Raw genomic sequence first — 20647 nt, 5'->3', positions numbered from 1 at the left:
TACGAAAATCAATAAGCAAAAATTTAACTGTATTTTTCTTGGAAATTCTTTGAAACAGGGCAATCTCTGCCTAATCAGTACCAAATAAACTATGATCAACCTGTAATTGGTAACAACATCATGGGTTTAGACTACAATCGTCAGTTCACAGGTGCTAGCAGTAACAGTAGCAGTAGCAGTAACAGCAGTGAATTGAATTATCGGAATTCGATTATGCAACATCCTGGTCTATATTCTACTGCAGCAGCAGAAAGACTATTGAACAATTTTACTGAATTGAGATGTTATAATAGATCAGTGATCTTACTCAAAGATTTCTTAACTGATCCCTACGTCGTAATGATGGATAAAGGCCGTTCTTCTGAATTTCTGCATCTCCTTGAAGGCTGTCCTACAGGTGTGATTGCTGGTATACTTGATAAGATTGCAAAATATCCTGAAGAGTGCCTTGTCCGTGCTTCCTGTCACCCTGTCGCGTAAGTTGTTAAGCTCTTTTATCAGTAAATGCATATATATAGTTGTGTATTCTTACAGAATTAATGAATTTGTGGTCATCTTTTGTTTATATTCAATAGATCTTCGGTGATTAAGAAGTTGATCCATGTCGCGAGGAAACTACCTTGTGTTAGTCTGTTTCCTAAGACCATTGCTCCTAGTGTTGTGAGCTTATTGAGTGACCAATTTGGAAGACATGTTGTTGAAGAATGCTTTATTTTATTGGATAAATTTAAGAACGAGGTAAGTTAGATAAATAACACTTTTTACCACATAACTAACAATATATATTGTACAATCATTAATGTAACGTTTTGCCAGATTCTATATGAACAAGTGGTAGAACATTGGTTGGATATAGCCACTACCAAGTATGGATGCATTTCGTTACAAGTTTGCATCAATCATATGGATCCCTCTCCCACGCCACGTATTCGTCAAGGCGTCTATGTCCCTTCTCTCAAGGAATGTCTTCTTAAGCTCATCTCCTACAACGCAGCATTTTTGGCACTAGATGAGCACGGGTAATTACCAATAATAATGCTTTTTTCATACAATGATTTTTAAAGTTTAAAAATGATTTAAACATTTTTATGATTTACAGGAACTATGTTTTACAACATGTAATAATGATGAACAATCCATTATGTAATGAAATAATTGCTACGGAACTAAGACCTATCTATGAGATATTGTCTAACAGCAAGAGTGGTAGCCATTTAGTGGAGAAATGTTGCGGTAGTCCTTTTCGAAGTTATGTTGCAGAGGAGCTGCTAAAGAGTAAGAATCTTCTGAGTATTGTACAAAATAAGTTCGGAAATTATGTTATTCAGAGACTACTCAAAGAGACAAAGGTAAAAAAATATATGCATTATTAGTAGTAATACTCCTAGTATATTTTTGTTATAGTAAAGTAATACATAAGATTAGATTTGTTGTTAATAGTTTCATCTTTTTTATTGTAGAAGCATGACACTTTCTTGTACGAAAAACTTTATAAGAAATTGTTGCAAGACTTGGATACATTCGAGAATACCCCATACGGAAAGAATGTTGCCAATTTGATCAAAGATCAATTGATGGAAGACAATTACAAAGCCAATGGAGACAGGATACAAAAGTGGCAACAAAAAGATAGACAAGGAGGCATATGAAATAGTTTTCGCGGTAAAATTGGGAGCATTGTTGTGAAAAAATTGCCGTATGCTGTTGATATATTTGTAGGATTGTTTGTGCTTTGTAGTGACTAATACCAACTTTGTATTTCATATTAGTTCTGGTGTGTTTGTGAATTGAGCCAAAGTCTTATTAAGTGTAATAAGTTCTTGTACTCCGTATGTTTCAGTGAAATTCTAGGTTGCAAAACTTTTTACATGAATATGATTTGTTTTCTGTTTTCATTGTTTTTTTCTTTCTTGTACCTTAAACTAACTTTGATATCACATAAACTTATATGAAATGATGGAACATGTTCCATAAAAACGCGCTATGATAATACTTCCTAGAACCCTAAATTAAAAACATAGTCCGTTGCCTGCGACCATACATGTATACATTGTTAGATTTAATGCTAAGCATTTGGACATTGTTATGGAGTATTCCATAACCCCCAAATATCACATGTAAATCCTAACCAAAGTACTATCTCATCTTTTGCATAGCCCGACACGGTTATAAGTCTTATAATTACTCCGTACTACCTAGCTAATTGTTTTAATGAGACCAATTTGGCAAACTAAATCTGCAGAAGCAATGTTAACATAAGTTAGTACATTCAGGCGTTTCAGCAAAAGTTTAGTTTTGTGACCACAATCATAGAGGAAAAAAAAAGCAGATGCTAACACCGGTTGCTACCAAAAGAAATCCTGAAGATTTTGGAAAAGAGTTGGCTAATTACTAATTATGTGATGCTCAACAAAAATTTCACATTTGCAACTCGCCGATCAAAGGAATAATATTGTGATGCTGCAGACTAATGCATTTAAAAATTGCCACATTTATCTCATTCCGCTCATAAATAGTTGGAAAAAAAATATCCTTTCACTAAACTCCTTGTCATGCTTGTGCCTTGAATGATAGCGGTCCAAGAAATTTGTAAGCACATACAATAATCATCAACATCCCCTACATAAACATCTCTAATTTACGGGATCTAATTGGCTCTGGGGGTCGAAAATCTTCTAACCGCAGATTGGAGCCAGCTCGAATATCTTTCAGTACAGTTTCTCCTTGCTCAGATTTGATCTTATCCAGGACACTTCCTAGAATTTCAGCCGCCAACCCTGATTCTCGTAGAGAGCCTGGCTCCTCCCCACCCTCTTGTATTAATCGACCAACATCTTTTAAAGGTACCAAGTTTTCTATAACTACACTGGCAAATATCCGGCCAAGAAACTCTGGCGCTTTAGGGGCATCATTAACTGTATCCTCCAAGGTAGTCAACACAGATTTGAACCTGGGATATAAAATTAAAAAGATGATTCAAAACATACAAGTACAATAAGCATTATTAATACAGAACTCTAATTAAAAATTGCCACAAAGAAACTCTTACCCTTCAACAAGCTGGACAGGGCTAAAAATGCCTTCCCGAGGTCTTGTAAGGTTGACAATCAGTCGTGACAGCATGTCCCGCTCCAAGTCTTTTCTTTCAAAGGAGTCAGTGACCCAAGCAGATATGACTATAGGATAAAAACTTGGAACATTCAAGTCTTTGATGCATAGTGCAACTTCCTTCTCATCGTTCGCACTGAAAGCAAATCCCTCCATTATTTCATATTCAAAGAAGCAAAAACACAAGTCATCTTTGCCTAAAGCAATCTAATAAAAATATTTGCAATAAATTTCATCACATATGTTCACCAAGTATTTCTATTAAGAATGATCTCAATACTTTTCGTTTTCTTCTGTTTCACAAAATTCTTAACAATTTCACTTTAATCTATTCTTGGCACACATTTTACCATCTTACGCACCTACCCCACAGTATTTTCACCTGGGTGGTGGTGGTTGACAGTGGTTGCTATTGTCCAAAAACAAGTCTATCAAGGACAAATTTTACCAATCACGTGATACAATACTCCAAATCGACTACAGAGAGAAATTCTGGAGCCTGAGGCAGAAGAGGGTCTAAACCGATAAGGGACTAAATCAAATTGTGAGCATCACATCCCTTACTAAAGAGTTGATAGCAGCATCAGATAAAATTATTGATACATAATATATTATTTTAAAGAAATGAGAGACGACACCTTCAAGGTAGGCAAAAGAAAAAATGGCTGCATGTTATTTAGCATGATTGAGGACGAAAGCAATTGCTATGAGAGAGTACCAGACAAATCACAATTACAATATAGTTTCCTTTATTTCATTTTGCTGTTGGCCTACTATGGGAGGGGTACCAATAGCCTCACACAGCATGCCTTCAGGGCATATATTATCAATCAAGAATGATTCTGGGTATATCAATAATATGAACTCTCACTCCCAGCCCTGTACAACGAAGGTAATATAAAACAAAAGAAAACAATAAAATGGCAAGGAAATCACATGGCACAATTAGTCAAAACTACATTTCCCTCACCTGTACCCATTGAAACAGCCTATGTTTCATACTTAAAAATCTGTGTGAGTCATTTCATCTAACTTTTAATTTAGCAGCATATTCTTCACCAGAAAAATAAAAAAAAAATTAAAAAAAAAATTAAAAAAAAGGATTAGTCCTTTGAATCTCTGAGTGATGAGTCATACAAGAAAATATTCCTAATGGTATATATCCCTCTTTCTGATTCTGTCAAAAATTAAACAGATCAATTTATCAAATCATCAGAGATGTCTTAACTCTAAAGCAGCCACAAATTCTGACATGACTGCTGGCGAAACCTTTGAGTAAACAAAAACAACCTAACGGGTCTTCCAGTTTCCTCAACAACAAATACTAAATTGGCAAACAACAAAGTCAATATGCAGGCATTGCAGCAACCAAATTATATGGTTAAGGTGGATTTGTGGCAAAAAGCACTTTTTAACAATAAGTTCACTACAAGATGATGTCCGATGTTTCTACATAGTATATTAAAAAACTTTCCTCCCTTTACGAGTCTATGTCAACTAATCTAGTGTAATTGATTTTAGAAAAATAATTGTGTGCAAAAAGAAGCTTCCGATTAAAATATATATATATATATATATAAGCAAGTGAAACAATAGTGAGAAGAAAATGGGAGGGTGCATGTGCGATCCAACTCAACAAAAAAAGAGAAAGTTCCTTAATAAAGAAGTGGGGCAAGTAATTTGGGACACCCCAAATAGGAAAATGAGGCAAGTAAATCAATACAACCTAAATCAGAAAATGGGGCAAGTAAATCGCCAAATCGGTACACCCTAATTCGGAAAATAAGGCAAGTAAATTGGTACTGAGGTAGTCTCTGTTTCTTTTTAGTTGACATGTATTGCTTTTTAGGAAGTTTTTTTTTTTTTTTTTTTCAGTTGACATGTTTCCTTTTGGGGTAACTTTTTTTACCATGCATTTACAAGCTACCTCACTTGCTTTTTCATTCTCTCTCTCTCTCTCCTCTCCTTAATATATGTGCCTAAATCAAATGCGTCAACTAAATAGAAACGGAGGAAGTATGAAAGTACAAGACACAGGTATTTAATACTCTGCAAGGAACTGTTATATTAAATGAATTTGATGCTTGTTCACTCAATCAATATCATCAACAGTTAAAACACATTTAACTAACTGCTCCACTTGTACAGTTATACACACCCAAAGAGAATGCCACTACAACACTAAGCATCAAAGCAGGTACCTGTGACAAACAGATATGCACCAGCTAGAATACTGATATATAAACATAGCATCACATAGACTTCGAATATTGGACTCAAATGATAGATTCCAGATATTAATGCGGAGTCTGCAGTTAGATATTACAAAAATATGCTGATAGTCCCGTACCAAAAATAGAGTTTGGCACTCCTAGTGTGAGCATTGAGCGTATGCACAAGGGGACTGATATAATCAATTTTTGGAGTGGGGAAATCACTTCAATCTGATGCCCCAATAAATCATAGAAATTTAATGAATCAATTTTTGGAGCGGGGAAATCACTTCAATCTGATGCCCCAATAGAACATAGAAATTTAATGAGAACAGCAAAAAAAATAATTGCAAGAAAGCTTTACCTGTAATATTCCCTTATTGCTGAAATTGACCTCTCCCATAAACGCTCCTCGGGCCATACTGTTTCTGGAGAAACATTTGGAGCTGGCACAACCCGTGCCACAGGAGGAGTTAATGGCCTAGCCCTGTCAAAATGTTGATCGGGATATCTGGCATCTCTATTTGTGTTGTGCTCTTGGCTACTATATTGATCATAAGCAACTGGAGCAACAAATCTATCAGAAGGATTCCTCACAAGTTGATCTTCCCTTGAGCTAAATGCTCCACGGTCTGGCACATTACTGTAACCATTCAAACCACCTACCATTCTTCTGTCTACATAGGATGGGGTATTGTCTAACAGGGGAGAATTAGACATAGATGGTTGCCCTCTATATGCCATCCCCCTAGCAAGACCACCTTGGGGTCCCAGAGTAATTGTCTCATCACTTGATAGCCTCTGAGGCAAAGGCACTGAAAGTGCACCACGGCTTTCAAAAATATTCCTTTCATCAATCCGGGAATCCTGTCCACCAAACCCACGAGGCTGAGAGGGCATACCTCTGAAACCACCACCCTGCCCAATAGGAGACGATATCATAGGTCCTCGAGGACCAAAATCCATAGGTTGGCCCCTTCTCATCCCAGAATTCATGCTAGGGCCACGATTTAACCGACTGGTTTGTACTTGCCTTTCTTGAGCAGCATCACGATGCACTTCATCAATCTTCTTAGGACCCTCAACCTTCCTTCTCTGTTGCCATTTGTTCTTTCTAAGGTCAATAGCATCCCTCAACATGAACCTTACTCTAGAAGATAACCTCATATTGTTGGATAACTGACCCATGATGTCAAAGTAAGCATCCATATGCTCCTTGGCTTTGGGATGATCAATCATCTCCCCAATTGTGCTCATCAACTTGCACAATGCCTCAATGTTTTCTTCATCAGGGTTTTGAAATTGACCTAACAACTTCTTTATACACTCGTGCATTATTCTTTCAGTTAACATCCTCTTCTTGTACAACTCACCAATCAATCTAATATTCCCCAACATGCGTCTACGTGCTTTCAATCTCATCTCTTCTCTAACTGCTTCGGATTGTTTAGGTTCATCCTCATCCTCATTATCAGCCTTATTAGCTTCTTGTTCCTCTCTTTCTCCTCTCTCGAATTCTTCTTGGCACTTGTTCAGCAACAAACGCCTGAAGGTGATTTTTTCATTGTCTACACTTAATTCTGGGAGCTCAGAGGCAAGATGCTGGCAGAAGTTCGCATACATTTCACAAAATGTTGGCTCTGTTAAAGCCTTGTCAAAGATCTGAGAGATAACTCCAGCCAGAGTCACAGAATTGTCGATATTAACTTCTTTAACTTGCTCGAACAGTTTCTCAAAGTTCTGAGGAGTCAGCTTATTCAAAATACCCTTCAACTTCCTCTGTTTTGCCTCCTCTTCATCAGATATTTTACCTATCTCATACTTCCTCTCAGCTTTGTGCATAATCTGGGAAGGACCCTGAGGAGCAGGCATCAGACCTTTATTGAAGTTTGTAGCTCGTTGCCAACGGTCAGCATCAGAGTTATTTCTCTGCATTCCCTGAAAACCCATAGACTGCATTGGGCCAGACAAAATCCCACCAACATGTGGAACAGGTCCTTGTGCCCGTGGGTTCCTGAGCACACCATAATTAGGGCCAGGACCACCACGAAATCCCATTATATTGCTTCCATATGCAAGATCCATCCCTGGATCTCGAACTGAAGGAAACGGACTAGGCTGTTTATTCCACCTGTCAGCATCCAATGTCCCACTACCACGGCGATCAGGTCGTGCAGCTGCAGCTGGCCTATCTATGGCTCTCCCGGCACTAGGGTGTTCACGATCACTACGAGAAGCACTAGTATCTTCAGACATCAAAGCTGTTAAATCAGAAGTAATTTCAAACCGTTCTGGGAGGTTAGTACACTGAGCTGAAAATGTTAGAAGGAAATCTCTGGAATACTTTTTAGCTGTCACTCCATCTTCATCATGAACTGAGCCTCCTTGACCCCCCTTTATTGAGGATTCCAACTTTGGTGTAGCAATTTCAGCTGCATCTTCCCAATCATCAAGCTCGGCTTTAATCTGCTCCTCCTTGTTCTTCTCAGAACTATCTTCTGGTCTGACATCACCAGATATCTCCTTTGACTTATCATCAGAAGCAAGTTCTGTAGCAACACTAGATTCTTTCTTCTCCTCTGGACCCTTATAGGCCATGTACAAATCAGAAGATGTCCCAAGAGCGTCTGCTTTCTGAAGCAGTTCTTTCCACTTTTTCTTCCCTTTATTTTTTCCCTTATTTGGTCCTGACGTGGTACCTGATGAAGAGTTAGGCCTTGAGTTCTCCATGATTTCTTCATGACCTGAATTTGTGTCTGAGAGATCTGCCGAAACAGAAGTTGCCTCATTGTCGGACATACCAGATTTGGAGACATCGTCGCCTTTGCAACTGACACCATCTGTTGAGACTGACAAAGTGTTTGAGCCTGAGAGGCCACATCCATCAGAAATAATTGATGAATCATTCTCACACGAGCGATTTTCCATATCAACTTGAACACAAGATTCAGCAGAATCAACCTCTCTTTGAGAAGCTTCCACAACACCCTTTACATCAGCAGCATTCATCAATTGTCCATCTCGATCTATATCTTTGGCAATATCTGAGCCCTTCAAAGAACTATCTGACTGTAGTTTGTGTAGTTCATTTTCTCCTTTTTCTTTCGCATCTGATGATTCTTTCACAGCTTTTTCTTGTGAAGGAAGATAATCTTTATTTGTAGCCTGATCTTTAGAAGCAATACCCTGGTTTTCATAACTTTCTGATGAATGAGATGGGGCTTCAGTACCAAGACCATCACCAGGAACATCACTTGGTGATGACTGACCAGCTTCTAATGCAGCCACCTTAGAGTCTGACGCAGTTTGAGTGGATCTAGGTTCTGCAGATTCAGAGATCACAGCCTCAGAAGAATCAACTAGATCTTTACTCACTCTAGATTCAGACTTTCCATCAACCTACAGATTAAAAAAAAAAAAAAAAAGACCAATTAATCAAACTGCCAAAAGAAATCATCCTAAAATACCTCAACATGCAAAAAAAAAAAGGGGGGATATAACCTGTTGTGATGATTCAGGGTGCTCTTGCTTGCCCGTATGCTTCTCAATATCCTTGATAGGCACGGACTTACTTGAAGTTTCCCTCTTGACGCCATTCACAGGAGGAGCTATAACTGATGATTCTCTATGAATTGTATCAGAAATAGCAGAAACTTCTACTAAACTTGACGACTCAGTGGCAACTGAAGCCGTCGTGGTAGCAGAGTGTTTTGGATGAGCAGTACTAGAGTTTGGCCGCAAAGCAGAATTGTCCACATTCGTTTCTGAATCCTTCCTAGCAACACTAGGCTCCACAGCGGGATTCAATACTTTAGAGAGCTCTGGTCTTTCAACAGCAGAAGAGTTAATGGTCTTCTCCCCAGCAGACCCACCAGCTGCCTTTACTGTCACATGGACCGATGTTGATTGTGCAGAAGGGGCAATATTATGAGGCTCCCGAACCTGATCCAAACTGGAAGAATCAGGAGCGCCATGGATGGTAGCCCCAGCCCTGCTGACTGAATAGGTATTAGACGCAGATTGGTTCATAAAGGGCATAGTTGGCTGTGCTTGGTTAACAGGATAGCTAAACCTGGGACCCTGAGAGCTAGCATTTAATTGAGCACTTGTCAAAGGAAGTGAACTTTGAGCTGAGAAAAAAGGGGGGCCTGTTGTGTATGAGCTAGAATAGTAGCCCATGGGATGCGCTCCTGTATACGCAGGTAAAGGTTGGGACTGCGAGGACCCACTTTGATGCACCCTTGGTGCTGTTGATCCACTGTTATCAAGTCTCAGCTCCTCATGTGTATCAGGATGTGTTATCTTCACTGTCTTACGTGTATTGACAAATTTTCCAGCCTGCTGTTGATTATATGGAGCAGACATATTGATTCCCATATTTCCTAGTTGATGAGGAAGCTGTGGTGCAAGCTGAGGATTATATCCCAAGTTCTGGTTATGATGCATGATTCCCTGAGTTTGCATTAGTGGATGTTGGAGACCAGGCACATAGACTTGCGGAGGAACTTGGGAGGGATTTGCCATCTGTAACGGCATCTGAATTGGCATCTGAAGCAAACTTGTAGGCATACCTTGGGATTGAATTTGTGGATTAGGTCCTCCAAACTGCATGGAAATGGTTTGCTGGTGAAACGGTGATGCTACAGATATACCTGCTGCAGGAAGAACAGAAGGTTTGTGTGCTGGTGATGGAGATGCAGATGCCACATGGACATCTCTTTTGACCTTACTTTTACTTTCTTGAGCAACAGGATTCTCATTCGTAGAAACATTCTTTTTTGGCAGCTCCTGTTTAGGAGCTGATGGTAATGGAATTGCTGGCACAGCTCTTGAAGCTTCACGACGGGCCTGCAACAAAGTCCACAAGTAGTAATCAATAAATACAGGTGCACAGCACAATAGGAAAAGGAAGCAAAATGACATTTGTACAAAACAACCAAGCCTTTACACAAAATGAAACCTCTGTAAATCACTTTATAGAGGAATATGTCTGAAAGAATCTGTCTTTGTAGTGAGCTACAACACAGTATTAACGAATGGTTCATGGTACATTGGTACGCTTTTAGACTACTCTAACAAAACTGGGTAGAGAATTATCTCTTTCTATCTATTCCATGTACCAAAGTGCTTTATTCCAAAATAATAATAGGATCAACTAAGAGTAGAAGCCAACCCGATGTAAGTTTTCCTAATAAGATTTTGAAGTAAAAACCAGATCAAACCAAAACGATTATGATACTATCCCCATTTGGATTCAACTGTCACATTGTTGGCTCAAACTAACCTATCATCATGTCAATTAATCTTGGACTAAAACATTAATCCATCAAATAAAATTAACTTATAAATCAGATTCACCACATACTATTAATTAGCTGAGCTTTTAACTGAACCATACAAGACAAACTGGGGAACATCTTCTGAGTTTCAAGATGGAACAGCATAAACATCTGTGAAGCAACTAATTTAATGATAATGTTCGAAATGAACAAGTGGATTAAAAGAAGGCAGCAAACCTGATCACGCTTTTGCTCATCCAAATTAGGTGGAGCTGAGCTTGTTCGAGCTGGTATCTGGAAAGAAAACATCAGGCACAGCAGTGAGTATACATACCGAAAAAGTTCCAATACATGCAAACCATGATAACAAAGATGCAGCTATTGAGACAATATAACTGACAAACCTGCATTCCATTCATGAAACCTGGACTTATGGATCCAAATTGCAGAGGAAAGCCCTTAGCTCCATCCCCTAATGAAGTTTTTTTATTAAAAAAAAAAAGGTCAAGCATTATTTCTTAGAACATAAATCAAAGAATCAGGTCAGACAAAAACAAAGCAAAAGCCAAAACACGAAGCAAACAACAAGAAAATACCCTTTGAAGGTGTGGAAGGTAAGGTAGTTTCAGAGCTCATGGAGGATGATTGTGAAGATGGAGCCTTTGGAATAGGTCGACTAGTCTTATGAGATGATGCATCATTTGGCTTAGGGATGCCAGCTGGAGATGGTGTGTTAGACACTGCTGAAGCACCAAGAGAAACGTAATCATTCCACTACACTATATACCTCGATGATTACATCAACTTTCAGAAAACAAGCAGAGGGCTTCCCAAATAATTAGTTCTATATTGTATTACAGCGATAAATATGGGTATCTTACAATCACGAGCAAGGAAAACAGCAAGGGACTAATCTTACAAACAGCCATATTACCCAGAATAAAAGAATAACAATTATTAAAACCAAACAAATTGCTGAAAGAAATTTGACCCCCCACCCCCCCACCCCCTCTCTCTTCCCCAACCACTCAAAGAAAATAAACCCACCTTGTAATGTGGATTGTACATGGCCACCATTTTCTGCATAACGTGAACTGGTAGCAGCATTAAAATCAGGAGGACTCACAGGTCCAGAATTTCCTCTTGATTGTCCACCTTGAGCATGGTTAACCTTCTTGTAACTGATCCAATCGAAGGAAAAAACAAAATTCAGTACCATAACACCCCTTCAATAAATCAGTTCTCGCAAATTAGTGAGAAACAAATTATCATTTCATCCCATTCCCTCAACACAATCATTTTCCTTATTCTTTAAAAATTCTCATATACATTTATTTATTGTGCTGTCAAAAATAAAAAATTCTAATCAACCCATAGTTACTCACAAGACAAAATCAAAAAGCTAAAATTAGTGGCATTTCCAATGAATAACAAAACCCATTTAACATGGCTATCAATCCTTTAATTACCAAAAACAAAAGAAAATCCACTCATCAATATATCTCCATTCCATCTAAATATCTCTATATCTCTTTTTTTTTTTAAAAAAAAAAAATTCTTTTAGCTTGATATTCTCTCACGTAAGCCTAACTATGCTATGATGAACCCAAATCCTAATCAATACATGGGTTTTTCACAAGTGTCACAAAAAATAATAACATACATGATAAAAACACCATTCAAGAAGATTTTCAATCAATCAATTCTCACAAATTAAGTAAAAACTCAATCATCAACTATTCTCCAACCCCTTTCCAAAATCACTCTCTTTTTTGTTTTAACCTCACACCTTCTCATGTATGTTGTCTTGATTACTATTCTATGACAATCACCATCACCAAATCCTAATCAATTCATCAGCTCCTCACAAGTGTAACCAAAAGTAATAAAATACCCTAACAAAAACACAATAAACCCAACACTCTAAACAAACCCTAATTCAAAACAGCAATATTATACCTCTGAGTGTTCGAACCCGGAGGGGCGGTGGTGGTAGTGGGGCCGCTTCCGCCACCTCTTCCACGACCGCCAGGAAAATTCCTTTGCTGACCACCAGAGCCTCTACCAGATCGTCCACCGCCTGGTTTTCTAAAATGTGACTCGTTCTTGTCAAACCTTGATTGATTGAGGGACATATAGACCCTCAAACCTTCACCAGAATAATTTAAAGTTTACTTCTTTTTGCTTCTTTCTTCATGTAGATCATAAAATCAAACCCAATTCAATTAATACACAGAATACAAAAATCAAATAATTTAATTTACCAATAAACAAAAAAAAAATCACAAAATTCATCAAATACAGCTCTATAACAAAGAAATCATCAAACCCCACAATATCCCGATTGATAATACAAGAAGAGAAAGAACAATCAATTAAAAATCAAGATACAAAAAAAGTAAGTGAAATTAGGGTTAGTAAAACAAAAAATGCAATGCAGTTTAAAAGTGAAAAATACAAGAGAGTGAAAAAAGTGAGGAGAGAGAAAAAGGGGAAGGGTAATTAGGGTTTATGAAAAGGAAATTGGCGAAAAAAACCATGAAAATACAGCGATAAAAAAAAAGGGGGAGAAGAAGAAGAAGATGGAAGTATACCTGAGACGAGAGAGGAGAAAGAATTTGTTGGGTGTTTTGCGGAGAGTCTGCTTGTTAGTTTTCTCTCATATACTAAAGTGAAATTTTAAGCTTCTACTGTTTTTTTTTAAAAAAAAAAAATTATAAAAAAAACTAATTTTTGGAAAGTTGTATTTGAGTACAATACCTATATTTGAAGGGTATACTCATAAATAAAAAATTAAAAAAAAAACAAAAATAAAAAAAAACCGAGTATTAAGATAAGGAAGTTAAAGTCGGAAATTATGTGGGTGATTCATGTCAATTCATGTTTGTAGTTTTATACTTTGTATAATTGTACCTCATGATATAACTTATTTTAATAATCCAGTCAATTGTGGATCAAGGTTAATAATTGTAAGAAATTTGTAAATTTTTAATAAAAATTTAGTAAGATTTGAATTATGAGTTGGTTGTCAACTTTTCTTAAAAAGATATGATCTTTTCTTAAGCTCATGCTTTGGTAATAAGAAGGGAAGTATGATCCATTTGGAAGGCTTTAGCCATGATGACTTCAATCTTAAAAGCATTACGAACTACAACTCGTGTAATCTTGTTGCAATAGAGGAAGAATTGGTTGATCCATCAAAGTTGAGTTTGGAAAATTGATGAGAGGGGGAGCTGGTAAGACATGAATATTGAATTACACACTTAGATAGTCATAAAAGAGAAGCGAATGAACTTGTTCATCTAGATTAAGTTTATTATGGGATGTCGATTCAACTAAATTTGTAAAAATTATAAAGAAAATTTGAACGACATTTTTTGTTAGTTCACCAATGATTGATGGAAGGAGTTGCTAGGTTATTATGAGAGAAATACACTTACCCAAAATTCCCCAGCCTTGTTCTTAATGAGTGAATTTCATCAATAAGTTCATCCACCATATAAATAGGTTAAAGATTCTATCAACCACAACTTTAATGAGAATCTCTTTTCTAAGCCTAAAGTAATTGGAAATATTCTTCCCATCATTGTAATTTTTCTACATCAATTTAAACACATGTTAATCAATTAATCATCCTCCTCTTCTTTATCCACTAGTAAAACCTCACACGTATGTTATTCTTAACAAACGTTTTCTCATATGCACATAAATTTCGTGCATTTTAGAGATTATACTACGAAAAAGAAAAGATTATTTACTTGTGAGAGAATTTCAATAAACTGAATATGAGTTTCACAATTTCACCCAACAAATACACAAACCAAATGGAAGAAGAAAAGGAAAGCCCACCTTTCACCATTAAGCACTTTTTGAGATGGACAAGACAACTCACAATTGAAGTAAATTCTTATTCTTCTATTGTCATCAGTAACAAGTAACCATAATTCAACAACCAAAATTTCTGCAAGTTCACTACCACTCAAGAGATCTTGCATATTTTGGCCATATGAAAATCGAAAGCAAAATGATTGCCAACTGTAATTATAACTCTAAGCATTAATAAAATGCTGGAGTAAAATGTTTGAAGTACACATTACGCAAAAGAATACACGAGAAAGGTATAGGCTTTGTTGTCTGAAAAACTTCAACTCCTTGATCATTTCAGATATAGGTTTGATTTCAGTTGTTGCATATTCCACTGCTTGAAAGAGCCTTTATGCTCTATGGGTGAATGTATGTCGAAGAATCCATTTACCCAATCCTCTTTGATCATCTTCTTTGCATTTGTGGATAACAATCAAATAGCACAATTCAATTAACCTGCAAACCAAACATGAATATATATTCAATAGGCAAGTTTCATACCTGTTAAACATACTAGTCTTAGCAAGCAGGTCAAAATGTCTAATTTTTACCGCAGAATCAGTTCATTAAAGCAATTTTCTGGTTCCAGCTGCATAAACTCTTGCATTAACCCTCAGGCCCAAGTAACATTCACACCCGGATTTATCTTCAAGAAAGCAGCATCCCTCCATTTTCTCTGATAATCTTGAACGGTTGAACCCTTCTCTAAAAGCCATGAATTCAGCTTTACAAGGGAGAAAGCTTTAAACTGACAGCACAGCAAATCCTAGATACCAAGCATACTTAAATCTCGGTTAATTTAATACTACTCACAATAAACACAGAGAGTCAGAGACACTTCACAACAATGGCATAGTTTGTTGAGTGCCTGTTCATAAGCGTACTGATTATTTTTCCCCCTGATGACCTGCATTTTTGTCCACTTTGCACAGGTCAGACAAACAACACTAAGGTGAAAATAAACACAAAATTTATGAACACATGACTAATTTGAGATCAAGGGAGTGTGAGATTGTCATAAATGCAACCTAGATTGAAACCAGGGCCCTAGGTGGCGGAAGACATAAATTCCAATTTGAGAAAGTTTCAGTGTGCCCACTATTTTGATTTTCCATTCATCGTGATCAAACATTTAACTAGAATAAATTTCAGTGACTTTGCATTTTATTATAAACTAACATTCATATAAACAACCTTCTTCATGAATATCTCTTTGATAGTTTGATGACATCAAGAACCAAACCTTCTCCAATGTACTCCCTTGTCTCCCTGAAACAAGCAGCAGAAACTAATGTCAATAAATAGCAGTGCAATAATGACAAGGCAAATCTTGCAAAGCTTCTTTATCATAAAATTTAACATAACTAGGATATGACCTAAGAGAAACTCGTCTTTCATAAATTTTAAAGCTGTGATTCTGCTGCAATCATATTTGAGTTTTTGACTTGAGAGTATAATTTGTAACAAATCAAAAAAAGAGTTATCTTGAAACTTTTTCTTAGGCGTCAGAAAACATCAAAAAAAAAAAGAAAAGTAAAAATAAGCATAGGAAAAAGTAAGGAAGAAACTTCTTCACAGCAGATACTGCAATATACAGTCCTCTTTGAATTTTTGCAATCTCATGTTTGATTTGCCTAAGAAGTTTTTTCCCACTGTTCAATTTAGTATACTCAGTCCTCTATTCTAGAGTTTCACTCAAAAATAATATTTTCACGTAAACAGTATTTAGTGAGAAAAGGAAACAGCCAAGTCGAGCTCAGTTCTGAAAGAAAGAAAGAAAGAAAGAAAGAAAAAAAGGATGGAAAATTCACACACATAGAAGCCACGATCATGCTTCAAACATACTACCATACACAACATTATCATTTCCATTTAGTCTGCTAAGTGGCATTTTTTTCAACAATTTACCAAGCCTTCACCATGTGTCCAGCAGGGTAAGTTCTATGTTAATCCAACAGATACACAAGGGAGAATAAAATAGTTCAGACATTCAGCAAACTCCTAGATTGACTTAATCATTTTAACTTTAAAGGCAGAACTTACATATGATACTGACTTACTGGGCCAGGTCTCAATTTCAGATCACTTTGAAAATGCAAAATACATTATATGTACCCAATGTAGTAATTTTTGTACAATAATTTATCTATTTCACATTGTACTTTGAATGTGAGCATGCAACTTGGACAAAGAACCTAATTTCACCATCCCAGACTCTACACAAGTCCAACAGAATTTCTAAACCATATTTTATTGGCTTAACTATAGCATGGTGACATACTTTCTCACCAGTTACACTCTTCCAACCCCAGCCTACTCCAATATATGAGTGAATTTTAACAACATGCAGCTATGTAACCTAGACTGGACAGAAACATGTGCCAAATTGATAGCATCGTTATTGACAGAGTCAAAGACTAATTCATAAATTATAAGCTTAACTCTGTGGGATTTTAAAATGATATTTATAGCAACGGTGTAAGCTCAGACTCATAAAACCAGTCAACAAACAACTTATACGTGTCCCATACAGGCATACATACCCCCTCCCCGGGGAAAAAAAATGCATATCATTATAACTACTAAGAAAATATGGAAATGTGGGAACAAACACATTATTTCTCTTTGCCAAGTAATGGTACTATTTGGGCATTAAGTATGCTTAAAAAAACACATAAAAGCAAACAAAAGAGAGGAGAAAAAAAAAATGAAGACTTAGATATTGATAACAAGACGTACAGTCAAAAACCTCATAAGATCAGCTTCCAAATTTGATACATCTTGTTCAATTTGCGTCCTTTCACAAATCCATGCACGTGACCACGAGTTGAATTAAAATGTAAAAACTCAATTGAAAATAGGAATCCCACAGAAATAATCAGCAGCAATTTCATAGTACCCTCTCTATCATGGTCCAAATGCAACTTTGTAGACCAGGGGCACATTGCACCAGCATTACCACCGTGAAAAAATTAAACATCGAATCTACACTGCCAAACTATTAAAACATGTTTCAAACGCCTTTTGTACATTTTGTACGATTGCTGCTTCTTCCCTATTGATCAGATGAAAGGTGATAAATTACCAAGCAAAGATCCCGGCCAATTAAAAGAACAAAAGTCATAGCTCCCTTGCAATATCCTCAAGCATATGGGAGAAACTTGCACAGATATGAAACTTCCTTGTAGCCTAGATCAAGAGACAGCCAGAATCACATCCCTCCATTCCATGCGAGCGAAATTTTTTATTAATATATACCATGTGATGGAATTGGGGACAAAACCATTCTCCAGGCCTCTATATAGAAGCATCAAGGCATCATTTGACATGCCAAGTTTACAATGCCAGTTAATCAAAGTGTTGTAAGTGATAGGATCAGGGGCAATTCCTTCAGCTTGTAACCGCTCATAGAGGTTAACAGCCTCTTGGATGCGTTCTGTTCTGCACAAACCATTGATCAAGCTATTATAAGTTACTATATCTGGTGTCAAGCCTCTATAAATCACCTCTCTTAAAAAGTCCAGTGCATTTTGTACCTTTCCTGTCCGACAAAGGCCATTGATTAGTATATTACATGTAATAATGCTAAGCTTGACTCCTTTTCGAATCATATCCTCAAATAACTCTAAAGCTTTTTCCACAGCCCCACCCTGACACAGAGCCTTTATTAAGCCATTGTAAGTGATTACGTCAAGAGGCAACCCTCTAAATAACATATCATTTACAAGCTTAAGTGCGTTTTCTGTAGATCCTTTTCTCAAATAAGCATGGATTAATGTGTTGAAAGTAATGGAATTGGCAATCACTCCTTCCAGTAACATATCTTGGTATAACTTCAAAGCCTCTTCCATTTCATCAACCTTGCATAGCCCATATATTAGAGAATTAAATGTATATATGTCAGGTTTACATCCATTTACTGACATTTTGGCATATGTTCTGAAAGCCTCATGTACGTTCTCCTCTCTGCAGTAGGCACTTATAATGCTATTGTACCCTGCAGTATTCAGGCTGAGCCCCTTGGCAGACATCTGATCCCGGACTAAACTAGCTTCCTTGAGTTTACCTTTCTTACAGAAACCATCAATTAATGTAGTGTACGTAGTGACATTTAGCTCATATCCTTTACGTTCCATCTCTTCCACAAGTTCAGAAGCTGACCCTAGAAAACCCTCTTTGCAAAAGCCTCGGATAAGTATGTTATATGTGTATATATCTGGTGCACATCTAGAACCCACCATGTTCTCTTGGACAATAGCTTTGGCTTCATCAAGTTTTCCAATAACTACATACCCGTTTATCAAGGTATTAAACAACACGGTATTAGGCTCAGGAACTTTACCTAATAGAGCCCTTGCTTCACTGACTTGTCCAGCTCTGCACAGTCCATTCATCAAAAACCCATAAGTCACTGCATTTGGGGTGAAACCTCGAGCAAGCATCCGATCAACCAACTTAGCTGCCTCATGAATACGACTAACCTTACAGAGACCATGAATGACATCATTAAATGTTTCAACATCAGGGATACACCCCATCAAAATCATCTCTTCCAAAAGGGTCAATGCATCATTTATGCGATTAACCTTGGACAAAGCATGAATAAGCGTCTGATAGATGACCGAATTGGGGACACACCCATACTTGGTCATGTCCCTAAGAAGCGACCATGCAGTGTCCACCTTATTAGCCTTACAGAAAGCTTTCATCACGACACCAAAGGTAAACGCAGTTGGGGAAAGACCCCTATTCAACATATCATAAAACACATTGGGAGCAACCTCGTGACAATTCCCAGCAACCAAAATTTCCAAGACAACATTATAAGACTTAAAGGTCGGCTCGAAACCATAATCATTCCTCATATCCAACAACAACCTAGTGGCTTGTCCAGGCAATCCAGCCTTTCCATAACACCTCATAATCAACATAAAAAGGGACTCTCTAAAAACAATCCCCTCATCTTTCATTTGCAACAATAACCTATCTATCTCCTTAAACTCAGAAACAGCACCAAGTTTACTAATCAAAGCATAAAACACATCAAATGAATGGGAATACCCTTTCTGGGTACCGGCCCATTCGAAGAGCTCGATCGAAGTGGGCACATCAATAGGAAGCTCAATCAATTTACACAGTCTAATTGGTGTAAGAAAATTGAGTGATTTCTGAAGATCTTCAATGTCATAGGGTTTAAGTAATTTCTCCCAATCAGTAGTCTCAGAATTAGAATGCCCATTTTGATTAAAGTTCTTAACAATTAAATTATTACAACTAATATTATCATCATCATCAAAAGAAGAAGAATTTGAAGGAGACCCAGATGAACAAAATGAAAAACTGGGATTTTTAGACAAAGATTGGAGCTTTTGGGTCACATAAGCTCTAATCTTTGGTCTTCTTAACATAACAACTAAAAATTTCCCAGATAATTGGAAGAAAAATGAAAGGAGTTAGGAGAGAGAAAATAGTGTACCTTGCAGATAAATTGAAGGAATAAATATGGCGGTTTGAGCGCCAGGCAGCAAAGGAAGAAGAGAGAGCATGGGAATGGGAGTGAAGGATACAGCGCAATTGAAAATAGTTGATGAGGGTCATTTATGGCGCTCAAAAGAATAAGATTTAGGTTCTTTTTCTATATTTTCCTTCATTATACAAGTTAAACGACACCGTTTGAGATTATTATCCTTTCTTGGTAATTTGGCCTATAATTTTTGAAAGAAAAAAAAAAAGGCAGTAATCGCAAAATGCATGTAAGTATATGTAGGTTAGTAATTCGAGTAAGGAGTAAACAAACAAATTTGGAAATTTTATTGTCAAATTTTACAAGTTAAAACAATATGCTCCAATAAATATAGGTTTACTACATAATATGATGTATTGATGAGTAATTGTTCTCGTAGGTTCTCTAAAACCTCGCACTATCACAATGTAAGCTACGTTACAGTGTTGATTAAAACAAAAAAAATCTAACTTTCATGTTCCTTTCAAAGATATAGACGGAAATTAATTTTTTAGACACGATATTTGATTCAATTCTAGGGTACAATTTTAAAACTTTAACCAATAAAAGTATTACTTCTCAACTTATAAATAAGTATGAGCATTAAGCAAAGTTAAGTTTTAGTGAAAAAAAAAATGTTAAAGCTAAATCGAAAAAAAATATTTAATACAAAATTAATT

At 36.8% G+C, this 20647-nt stretch overlaps 2 protein-coding genes across 6 annotated transcripts; both read right to left on the bottom strand.

Annotated features, from left to right (window-relative positions):
* Positions 1 to 2438: 2438 nt before the first annotated feature.
* On the bottom strand, positions 2439 to 13259 carry LOC145636495 (eukaryotic translation initiation factor 4G-like). 2 transcript variants are annotated; one of them, XM_081688071.1, is made up of 10 exons: positions 13195 to 13259; positions 12560 to 12791; positions 11648 to 11781; positions 11197 to 11343; positions 11005 to 11072; positions 10838 to 10894; positions 8823 to 10169; positions 5686 to 8720; positions 3050 to 3244; positions 2439 to 2950 (listed from the first exon to the last, which is right to left on the bottom strand). In XM_081688071.1, the coding sequence occupies exons 2-10, from the start codon at positions 12733 to 12735 to the stop codon at positions 2620 to 2622; spliced, it is 5490 nt and encodes a 1829-aa protein (XP_081544197.1). In that variant the 5' UTR covers positions 12736 to 12791; positions 13195 to 13259; the 3' UTR covers positions 2439 to 2619. The 2 variants fall into 2 exon arrangements, with proteins under 2 accessions (XP_081544197.1, XP_081544198.1); XM_081688072.1 differs by having other exon boundaries at positions 11197 to 11340.
* Positions 13260 to 14615: 1356 nt separating this feature from the next.
* On the bottom strand, positions 14616 to 19934 carry LOC145635445 (uncharacterized). Of its 4 annotated transcripts, none has more exons than XM_081686721.1 (4): positions 17204 to 19934; positions 15659 to 15733; positions 14966 to 15371; positions 14616 to 14876 (listed from the first exon to the last, which is right to left on the bottom strand). In XM_081686721.1, the coding sequence occupies exon 1, from the start codon at positions 19870 to 19872 to the stop codon at positions 17659 to 17661; it is 2214 nt and encodes a 737-aa protein (XP_081542847.1). In that variant the 5' UTR covers positions 19873 to 19934; the 3' UTR covers positions 14616 to 14876; positions 14966 to 15371; positions 15659 to 15733; positions 17204 to 17658. The 4 variants fall into 4 exon arrangements, with proteins under 4 accessions (XP_081542847.1, XP_081542846.1, XP_081542848.1 ...); XM_081686720.1 differs by having other exon boundaries at positions 14616 to 14920; positions 15016 to 15371; XM_081686722.1 differs by having other exon boundaries at positions 14860 to 14873.
* Positions 19935 to 20647: the final 713 nt, after the last annotated feature.

This window comes from Chenopodium album, chromosome 6, assembly GCF_948465745.1.
Source record: "Chenopodium album chromosome 6, dcCheAlbu1.1, whole genome shotgun sequence".
NCBI lineage: Eukaryota > Viridiplantae > Streptophyta > Magnoliopsida > Caryophyllales > Amaranthaceae > Chenopodium > Chenopodium album.
Note: the sequence above shows the minus strand (reverse complement) of the source record. Positions and strands in the feature narration are given on the sequence as shown.